Source organism: Solanum tuberosum, unplaced genomic scaffold (assembly GCF_000226075.1).
Source record: "Solanum tuberosum cultivar DM 1-3 516 R44 unplaced genomic scaffold, SolTub_3.0 scf00273, whole genome shotgun sequence".
Lineage (NCBI taxonomy): Eukaryota > Viridiplantae > Streptophyta > Magnoliopsida > Solanales > Solanaceae > Solanum > Solanum tuberosum.
In genome coordinates this window covers 167,331-178,661 of record NW_006239195.1, presented here as the reverse complement: position 1 = coordinate 178,661, position 11,331 = coordinate 167,331, and the positions used below count along the sequence as shown (strand labels likewise).

Sequence of the window (11,331 nt, the reverse complement as noted above, 5' to 3'; positions counted from 1 at the left end):
AACTTAAAATAATTAGAATTCCGAACACATAAGCTCATCCATTAATGCAAAATACCAACAACCACACACAGAATCGCTACATTAATCTCAATAGTCCCCACTTGGAAAGATGCCTTTTGACTAAATGATTCTTTTCTATTTTCCATACATTGAATTGTCAAGCCTGGCAGTTAGCATCACAATCAGTATTGTCTTGTATATATGTCATCAAATGTAACCTATAGTGTATGGACTCTTGTAAATTTCCAAAAACCTTTTCATCAATCAATGGCATTATATTTTAGACTGGTATGAGAAATTTTTCCGTGTTATTTTTTATTGCTAACGTTAAATGTTTTGATTTGTTGTAAATACTGAATGCATGTTATGTTGTAAAATATGTTTGTTGAAAGGAAGTATACATGGATTGATGATTTGGTAAAGACTTTTTAGCTTTTCATGAAAGTGTGTTTGGTATGATGGAAAATATTTCTCTAGGTAAAAAAATTGGATGAATTAAGTTGTTTTTCTTCATAATTATCTCAACTTTTAACTTTATGTTATGGTTTTAACTAACATCAGACATTGTCAATCAAAATATTGTCAAAAATTCTATCACAGCACGATCTTCTTTGCTAATGATATTGTCGATCTATAATAAATGCTTTTTTGAAAAATACTTTATTTATAGCACAAAGGTGTAATAGGCGCTCTCAGATTTCAAACTCTTGATAGCTGGTATACATGTGCTATCATGAGAACAAAACATGGAAAAAGAAGATGATGAGCTAAATTTTGAATGTACAATTTCAGAATGCGCTAAAATGCTCATTACAAATTAACAAGATGATCACACAACACAACTGTAACAAAAAACTACAACAGAACAAAAAGGAACAAGTTATTAAGACATCTGACAGGCGCGAACTCTGCATCTCTGGTGCGGTAAGTTCCTTCCTCTGCTTTTTTAGTCCTGCATGAGGCAACAACAAGTGAACTCTGCATCTTTAGTGTTATTACTATAACAATAATTTAAAATGAAATTTTTATAAATCAAGTAGAAATAAAAAGGCAAATTCTATTTTGATTAGTCTTAGATAAAATAATTAAGAGTATCTTCACATTAAGTTGACATGAGAGAAAATGATCAAATTTTTTTTTCACAATAATATTTTTAAAAATCGAATTACCAAATTAATTGAGAAATGTGAAAGGTAATTAGCACATCACCTGAATCAATGCTCTAAATTTGATCCTTTCAGTTTTACCCGAGATATGGTACGAAGCAATGGTGTAAATTTGACTTGAAGTTGTCGTCATCCCACTCTAATCGGCTCCACCATTCTAATGATCCTCTTATCACTTTGATGTTGTTGGATGTTTGAATAGAGAGAGGCAACTTCCTTATTCCATAGCATCCGATCACGTCAAGTTTCTCCAGGTGTTCCCCTAACGTTTCTAATTGCACAAATAACTCTACCACCTTGAAACAGAAGGACAAATTTATTTTTTTCAACTGCTTGGGTACAGAAAAAGCGTTGAAAAGACATGTTAAACTTGAACAACCGTATACATCCAGTTGTTGTAATTTAGAAAATCTTAGACCCAGAAGTTGACCGAAATCAGAAACACTCTTTAAATTATATACTGCAACGAGGCTGAGATATTCAAAATTGATGAGCTATCAAAATTAATATAAAGACAAGTCAGATTGTGTAGAGACGATATCTCATCAAAAGACGTCAGTCTGTGACGGTCTCTCCGAATATTTAACATTTCAATCCTAGGCAATTTGAGGATAAGTCCTTCGCCGATGTTCTCCTCAAAATTACATACAAGCACATCTAATAACCTCAGATTTATCAACTTGTCCATTCCTTGCGGTAGACAACGGAACCTTGTATTATCACAATCAAGCAATTGCAAATTGCAAAGATTACCAATAGGTGGTAACTCTTCCAAGAAAGTACAATGGTGTAGTATTAAAGCACGTAGTTGACATAAACTATTGATGGAACAAGGCAATGTTGTAATACCAGTATGACTCAGACTCACAACTCTTAGTGCTGGAAATAACAAAAAGAATTCATGGGGAATTTCCCTAAGGGAATAATTGTCTTGCAATAGTAAAGTTGTTGTCTCTAGGCATTCTGTGAGGTGCTCAATTTTGTTGCTTATGAAAGACAATCTCTTGGCAGAAGCTGGCACTTCATCATGTGAAATGGATTCATCTATCCATTTAGCAACATCACGAACCACATCATGCATCTTCACATAATCCACCTTATCAGCTTCTAGCAAGCAGGCATCTTTTAGACTTTCAATCATTGTGATTCCCCTGTTGTAGGTTTCTTCATATGTGTCATGTTCACCGAGGAACCCCTCTGCCCACCAGCAATGTATGAGATCATTTGTTGACATTGCTGCCGGATATAAGGAGCAATACAAGAAACAACTTCGAATGTCACCTCTCTTTTTGTTCTCATGCTCTGAGGATAATTCAATATCATCCTGAGATTCTACAGAATCAAAACTCCACTTGATGACGTTGTAAACCTTTTTTTCTACTTCTTTGTTATGAGGTGTGGATATTCTAAGTGATTTCAAAGCATCTTCCCAGAGCTCGACCCTATTCTTGCCTCTCATAGATGTTCCAATAACAGTGATTGCTAAAGGTAAACCACCACACTCTCTTACAATATCCTTTGCGAATGATTGAATATGCTCCAGATTGGCACTATCTCCCGCATTTTTGACAAATAGTTGCCAAGATTCATCCGCATCCAATGTGTAAACCTTCATTTCAGTGTCTGTTTTCATTTGCTTACAAACATCCAAAGAACGAGAAGTTATAATGACCTTGCTTCTTGCGGGATCTTCAGGTTGGGGCACGCCTACGTCATCCAAATTTGTAGGCTCCCAAACATCATCTAGTATGAGAAGGAAACTCTTTTCTTGCTCGAGTCTTTGATAGATTTTGCTGGCAATGCTTTTTACACTTCCCTCATTATCTACCTTTAGGTTTAATCTGCTAGCAATTTGTGCTTGAACATTTCTTACGTCTATTGGCGGTTTGGGCACTGTAACCCATACCACTACACCAAAAGACAGTTTAGGACCTAACACATCCGTCTTTAGGAGCTCATTGTTCAGATTACTTACCAATGTTGTTTTCCCAACTCCTCCGGTACCCCACATACCGATGATGCATACCTGAAAGGATTCAAATGTCCCAAAAAAATAATTTATCCACAAGTGAAAGATGCAATTTCTGTCATATAGAAGAACTTTAGAAAATTTGAGAAACAAGGAAGTGGTAGGCTTTGATCATTCAGTCATAATCTCTTGATCTTAAATTTGTTAGCTTAACCTCCTTAAGAAAAGAAGCAGTTGCACCAATATTTATAATAGAAAAAAAAATCAACTTTTGGCTAAAAAACATTTTGACAATAAAATCTAATTAGACAGGAATTAATAAAATTAGCAACTACCAAATTCTAAACTATTTAGGATTACTAATCTTGATTTAAATCCAGTAATACCTTATCATCTTCTAACAGTTGCAGGATTTTGTTGAGATTCCTTGTTGCTGTTGACTGACCTTCTATTGATGGTCCCGGGATGAACTCAGCTTTTTTCACTTGGTAATTTTCTACCACCAAATTGGATCCAAAGTTTTCCCTGACCTCTTTAAGCCTGCTGAGTTGATCTCGGAAGTTCCGTGCTTGAGTGAAGACTTCTGAGCGAAGGCTGCAATTTGGACAACATTTATATGTAAATGTCTTTGCCGCTGCAATGCTTTCTTGCATAGTTTCCCATTCATTTTACTTCGCGAACATCTTCAATCCACTTGACAACATCTAGTTTTGGTTTATAGCCTTCTCCCTCAGCTTCATCCACCTTTGCATTGATATCATCTCTAAACTTTGTTAGATTCTTCATTTCCTCCCTTAGATTTTCAATCTTTGACGAGATACATACAATATTTTCAATCTTAGGATAGATGCATTTACACATGTACTTCCCTACCTCAACAATAAAACCAGATACAACAGAAGAAAGCATATCCATTGTACAGTTAAAAGATGTTCAAGGCAAAAGAGACGAAGACTATGCAATACTACATGGGCGGAGTTAGAGTATAAATTATGAGTTCTGTTCAATCCAATAACTTTGGTCTAAGTTCATTAAATATATACAACTATTAATTTAGAACTCACCAACTTAGAATTAGAACTTCGAACTCATAAGCTTCGACAGCAATTGCTAATAATTGAACACATACTCATCTTTACAGGCTAAAGTCTGTCCATACATTAATCTCAAGAGTCCCCACTTGGAAAGATGCCTTTTGACTAAGGATCCTTCTCTATTTTTCCAAAAAACCAGATAAATATGGAAAACACTACCAGAAAAGTAGACCTTTTTTCACCGTGAATCAATGAAAAAATTATACTAAAAAGATTATTTTCCCACCCGTTTCCCATCAAACAACTCAGGGAAACACACGGTGGGAAACAAACTCTCATTGAAATACTGGAAAGCTTTCTAATTTTTCCATATAAAAACGCTATTATTTTTTTCTTTTCTTACTAATTCAATCAAAATATATGTGGCCGCTGAAGTTTTTTCAATGAGAAATTTCATCGTGAAATAATAATTTCTTCCGTAGTGAATAGTATCCTCAACTTTATCAAAGTTTCGTAGTAGATCCTCAAGTCCAGATTCTTGTTCTGCTATGGTAATATTTTTCAGTTGTGGTATTATTTGTTAGAAATCAAAAGAACAAACATATAGTTAGAAATAATTGTATCTAAATTAATTTATAAAAGTGAATTGAGACCTAAACTAGTTTATATCAGTATTAATTTGAACTTAAGAATATTGTTTATAGCAATACTAATAACATTCTGTAACGCATGCACATACTCCAAAAATGTAAAAAATAATACTCAAATTGATAAAAATGCATTTGAATAAAGGAGTAGGAGCAATACTAATAATATCCTGTAATCTTTTCTTTAGGCAGGTACACAACATACACACCATAATCTCACAAGTGGGGTTTGGGATGGGGAAAAATTATGTCCCTACCTTGGCGAGGTAGAGCATTTGTGTCAGATAGACCCTCGGCTCATCTCTTTCAATCCTTAATGACATCAAATTGTGAAAGCTTTTTTTCCTTTTCTTTCCACCAGACAAGAAAGAATCTCTTCCAAAACATCTGTGAACATTTTCTTTTTGGATAATGTTTGGTGCCCAAGCCAACAAGCACCTCTACTGTTTCACGAGTACCTAATACCTCCTACAAGCATATGTACCGAGTGACTAATATTTGCAGATGTTTTATAAACCTCTCAAAAATTAAAAGAACGAAAGAAATAAAGTACAGAAGTGACGCGCTAAGTTGTAGACAGAAGTGTATACTAGTGCCTTAAGCATCTCTGTACAGAAACACCCATGTGAGTGTTGAACATGTCATGGAACAAGTGGTTTACTATCCCAGACCTCCCTTGCTCCAACTAAATCAGGGCGGTATCTCTTTGCTAACACTTGTACTTGTGCATCAAATGACTTGTTTTCATGTTGACTTATTTGACGCACCATCTCTTTCCATCTTTTTCGACATAAATCTCCATGCCTGTGGGAGAGAAGATTGTCCCAATCCACGTCCTCTATGCAGCTTGCGTCCAGTTCAAAAAGGGCAGCAATTAAGCGATAGTCATCAGTATCTGCCCATTCACCTGCAACCACCATCGAGGATGTTAATTGTCTGTACCATTTATTGCAGCAATGGTGGGAAATCCTGGTGGACAAATTGTCACTAATTGAACTCCAACAAATATTATCCCGTAACATCCCATGCTTAGATTTCCTTTCGTCAGAGAGCTTAAGTTGCAGATCGGTGTTTACTAAATCAAACAATTTCTGTACTTCCTCCTGATCCCACTGTCCCCTCTTCTGATTTTCCAGTTTTATCCTATGCCATGCATTTCCTACATGAACCGGATGTTTCCCAAGTTCATCCGCCAAGACGGTCCACTTATTCCCATGTTGTCCCTGGAACTTCCGTAGCATCCCATGCTCTTCTTCAGTCCATTTACGCTTCTCTCCCATTCGAAACAAACGTTGTGCACGATAATAAACTGCTCTGTAAGGCCTGTATGGTATAGCCTTCCCTATCTCTTTCCAGCAGCCCCTTACTTCAGGATAAGACTTGCAATTCAAAACCTTTTGCAACCCTTCATCGCCCAAATTATATACCTCTATGTATCTACAAACAGCATCTTTGGCGATTTCATCTTCTTCCTGTGTGAATTTTTTGCCAAACAGTAATTCTTGTTTGTTATTTTCATGCCTCTCATTGCTAGGTTCACTGATTGGATGGAAAAACTGTACATCATCAGAAAATCTCACTCTTTTTTCAGTCTTTTCATTAGAAAGATCTTTCGAATTGTTCCCTAATTTTGTCTCTTTCATCTTTCTGATATTAGCATCATCTATTTGTATATCTTTCGTCTCTTCTATACCTGTCCATCCTCTCTTTTCTTCTTATCCTTTTTCCTTTTCTTCCTCTTCATCTCATCTGTAGCTGAAACATCACCTTGAATGATGCCAGCCACAATATCTACCTGTCCATCCTCTCTTTTCTTCTTATCCTTTTTCCTTTTCTTCCTCTTCATCTCATCTGTAGCTGAAACATCACCTTGAATGATGCCAGCCACAATATCTACCTGTCCATCCTCTCTATTCCTCTTATCCTTTTTCCTTTTCTTCCTCTTCATCTCATCTGTAGCTGAAACATCACCTTGAATGATGCCAGCCACAATATCTACCTGTCCATCCTCTCTTTTCTTCTTATCCTTTTTCCTTTTCTTCCTCATCACCTCGTCAGCTGAAACATCACCTTGAATGACACCAGCCACGATATCTACCTGTCCATCCTCTTTATTCCTCTTATCCTTTTTCCTTTTCTTCCTCTTCATGTCATCTATAGCTGAAACATCACCTTGAATGACGCCAGCCACGATATCTACCTGTCCATCCTCTTTATTCCTCTTATCCTTTTTCCTTTTCTTCCTCTTCACCTCGTCAGCTGAAACAACACCTTGAATGACACCAGCCACAATATCTACCTGTCCATCGTCTTTTTCCCTCTTATCTTTTTTCTTTTTCTTCCTCTTCACCTCATCTGTAAAATTTCCACCAGAGCCCTCATTGAGCATCTCAACTGCCTTGATTTCCTGTGTTCCGCTTGCACTTTCATGAGCAAGTGTTTTGGTGTCTAAACTAGCATCGTGCATTATCAGTATCTCCTGCTCATTCTTCAACTTCTTTTTCTAATTTAAAACATTTTTAACAGCATCCTCGCACCCGTCTTTACTGGATTTCCCAGGCTGTTTTCCATTACCTCGTTCTTTCTTTCTCTTGATGTCACTATCTTCACTTTCTCGAGGTGCTTCAGTTTCCATCTTTGTCTTATCCCTTTCTTTCCCGATCCCTGTAAAAGAGAGACTCTCTTCCTTGAAACATGAATCATGCTCAACAGCTTTAACATCTCCCTTTGTCACTTTCGAATCATCGGTGACAGCATTCTTTTTCCTTTTCTTGGATTTCTTCTCCGACTTCATGAGCATATCAACCTTCTCATCTCCTTGAACCATGCCTCTTTTAGAAAATGCCACCTATGTGTCCTCTCGCAAAGCACCAAAAGTGGGCTCTCTGCAAAAGAGAAAAATAGAGAAAACGTATGGTTAAGAGAGAAAGTGATATGGATTAGCACACACAATTTAGCGCTCATCATACAATTAGATAGGATATGACACACCTGAAGCTTAACGAGGACATGACCTTAAATAGGAGGATATGAAAGTCGAGGATTAGGGTAGAAGATTAATAGTTAGTCAAGCGTTAGTTTTCCCTATCGAAAGCAGTATTAGTACTATCCTACTATTTTATGCTTCGATCTTATTACTACTCGTTGTTTCTTTTTGCTACCGTTTCTTTTCTTCATTATTTTCACTATTGTATCTAAAGATGAGAATCAAACTATGCAATCAACGTATCATCAAAAAGACCTTTTCTTAACCTCCCCGAAACAAGCTGCAACACACAGCAATACGTATAATTTCAAACTTCAAACTCTCTTTCTATACCTAGAAACAAAATCATCTAGAACAAACAAGAAGAAATCGCCTAGTATTTTTATCTCTCATACCTTATGGTTCTCCATCTACTTCATTAACCACTACGTCACACCCTAGGTGATACACTAAGGGGACGTTTGGTAGAGTGCATTTTATTAAATACAACAGATAAAACATTATATACGAAATAATATACTTAATTCAGCATTATTCTTATACGCCCTGCCAAACGACCCTAAAGTGATAAAATTAGAAGGAATACCATGAGAAACAAACTCAAATACCAGCAAAGACAAAAAATTTAGGTAATTTCTCTTCGTCTATCTAAAACTTAGCAGGGTGTTCTCCTATACCTAAAATGCAACTGCGCAAGTCGACTCGAACACCATTATAAATAACTAAACCTTAATAACCAGTGAAACAATTCCAAAAATCACAAAATTTCAAAAACAAAAATGCCAAATTTATCAAACCTGAATGCCAAAATCACTGGAGAGCAGCAATAAATGCAAAAAATCCAATCAAATCCAAACGTAATTGATTTGTGAATTCTCAGTTTCAAGTACTGAAAAAAAAATTAGGGATTTGGAATTTGGAAATCTAACTGGTGAAAGCAAATGTCTTATTTTTCGGGTTAGAATTATGGGCCCAAACGCTATTCAGGCCTTCCTATCCAATTTATTGGGCCTAATACAAAGAGACCTATAAATTTCAGCCCGTTAAGTCTGTATTTAATTGCACTATTTGTTCTTCTAATGAATTGGGGTTTAATTTTTACTATTCAAATGGATTGATCTTTAATTTTTGTCCGTGATAATCAAACTTATGAATAGTGGAGCGTAAGTTCTTTAAGAGTGCAGAGCATAACTTGTGAATATTGTGGTGCGAAAATTATTTGTGTTGAATGACAAAAATTAAAGATCCATACAAAATAGATATAAAAGCACAAATGACCCTTAATCCGGTGAGTTAAGGTTGGAGAAAATTTGCTCAAACACTAGCTTATTTTAGTCTAAATGTGTGTTTTTAATTTAAAAAAATACTTATGTTAAAGAGTTGGGATGTTTGGTTAGATTTTAACAGGAAAATGTGATTTTGAAAAATATAGTTTCTCCCTATAAGTACGTCTTGAAAATCTAGTCAAGTATAAATTGTGGTTGTTAAATTAATAATAAGTATTTTTCAAATTGATTAACTATACATTAACTATTATCCTCCAAAAGTATATTTTTCTGAAAATACCTATAAAATATTTCTTAAAATACATAAATTTTGAAAGTTTCCAAAAAAATATCGAGTAAAATGAAAAACTTATCTCTCATCAATCAATAAAGTTATCCATACAATTCAAGAACATTATTGTCACAATCAAACATAAAATGACCATTTAAAGTAAAGCATTACTATATGTAGCATCATAACAATAATATACACGATCTTATTCTAACGTAATCAATTAGTGGCTACAAATTAAAGATGTCAAAGTAGATAAAAGAAAGAATACTAAGAATATAGTGTTATAATGGAACATTGATTAAAGATCCTCAAATAGTCTTTCATGCTTTTTAAGTATCAACTTGTTAATTGGCCTTCTATTTTCTTTTATTGGCTCTTTTATTATTGGGTATAAATAAAAGAGATGATAATATCACAAATGAAAGCACTATTTTTCCCTTTTTTGCAAAACATAGAGTAAGGTACCCTATTTGGTATTCGGTACAACTATCCGATTTTGAGATCATCATTTAAGACAAGTATATAGTGCATAATATAAAAATTTGTCACATTATCTACTTCGAAACAATTTCATATATACAGTGTCAGAAGTTAAATTTTAGATAAAATATTTAAAGTTATATGACTAAAGTTTAGACATATATTTCTTGAAGTTTTATATGAATATAATTAAAGCACATAAGCATGAAATTTCATAAATTGGAGTTCAGACACATATACACGAAGTTTAGTCATTTTTATATGAACTTTAGCCATATGCGACTCAATTAAGTCCTTTTTTTCTAAACTTTAGGAGGAAATTCATGAACATTAGTTATATTAAACTTTAGATATTTTATCAATTAATCCTAATGTTCAGACATGTGATGTTTGAAGTTGTTCTAAAATGAATAGACGTACATAAAATAAAATGGGTACATGTTGATTACATAACAATGTTGCAATAACATGTGAAAATTATTTATGTTTGCTGCCCGTTTTAGGCTCCCGACTAATTCAGATCCTCATCATATAACATCCGTCAAAGAGGATATTGCAGCCTATGATTTTTCTACTCTAAAGACTTAAACTCAAAAACTTTGATTTTTGAAAGTTAAATTATATGAATTTTAATAAATGTTTTAAGATATATACCTTTTTTAACTATATTATTATGAAAAGGATTGTAATTTATAGTATATTTTGTATAGTTTAAATTAATTTTTAAAATATTAAATTAATCTAGTTGACTCAAAAAATATATCACTTAAAAATGAATGGAGAGAGTATCATTTTATTGGAACTTCCTCCCTTTCCACTAAACTATTTGAAAGGTAAAAGGTAGTAAACATTGATTGATTGAACTTGTCAATATCATATTTCATCACCAACTTTATGTGGATTGAAATGGAAGGCTTTTGAGTTGAATTATAATTGTGATATGGGAAAAGTAAAAATTGACAATTTGTTGATGCAAAAATTAGGTCATAGTATAGTAAGCCAAAAATAAAGATTTTAGTGCCAAAAAATACACACAAAAGTGAGAAAAGAATGACTGTGTGGATGAAATAAGTTGTATTTTGATAAATAACGATTATGTCATTGTGACATAAACAGAAAAAAAGTAAAACAGAAAAAGTGGTCAAATTTTCCTAAAGTCGAATATTTCTTCCCCTTTCTTTGTTCACTTCTTCCTTTTCTTTTTTTTAATCATTTGGAGTTTAATTAATTGAATTTATGCCGAAAATTTTCATATTTTAAAATTAAAATGTTACTTATTAAAAATTATTCTATTTTTAGAGTTTGAACTTAAAATTTTTGGTCAAAAATGGAAAAACATTGACGGCTAGTGATGGAGCTAAAAGATTTATTAAGAAAGAAAATTGAAATATAAAAAAAGTAAATACAAGAATAGATCAAAGATATTCAATACATATACATTATATACACAAAAAATAATTTGATATATATATATATATATATATATATA

General features: G+C 33.8%; 2 protein-coding genes across 3 annotated transcripts; both read right to left on the bottom strand.

Moving 5' to 3' along the window:
- Window positions 1–763: 763 nt before the first annotated feature.
- On the bottom strand, window positions 764–4,828 carry LOC102590032 (disease resistance protein At4g27190-like). Its single transcript, XM_006358337.2, has 3 exons — window positions 3,522–4,828; window positions 1,210–3,192; window positions 764–952 (listed from the first exon to the last, which is right to left on the bottom strand). Exons 1-2 carry the CDS (start codon window positions 3,786–3,788, stop codon window positions 1,615–1,617), a joined length of 1,845 nt encoding a protein of 614 aa, XP_006358399.1. The 5' UTR covers window positions 3,789–4,828; the 3' UTR covers window positions 764–952; window positions 1,210–1,614.
- A 148-nt stretch (window positions 4,829–4,976) lies between these two features.
- On the bottom strand, window positions 4,977–8,709 carry LOC102597460 (cyclin-D-binding Myb-like transcription factor 1). 2 transcript variants are annotated; one of them, XM_006358277.2, is made up of 3 exons: window positions 8,600–8,709; window positions 6,971–7,701; window positions 4,977–6,503 (listed from the first exon to the last, which is right to left on the bottom strand). In XM_006358277.2, exons 2-3 carry the CDS (start codon window positions 7,281–7,283, stop codon window positions 5,458–5,460), a joined length of 1,359 nt encoding a protein of 452 aa, XP_006358339.1. In that variant the 5' UTR covers window positions 7,284–7,701; window positions 8,600–8,709; the 3' UTR covers window positions 4,977–5,457. The 2 variants fall into 2 exon arrangements, with proteins under 2 accessions (XP_006358339.1, XP_006358338.1); XM_006358276.2 differs by having other exon boundaries at window positions 4,978–6,508; window positions 6,874–7,701.
- Between the last annotated feature and the right edge of the window lie 2,622 nt (window positions 8,710–11,331).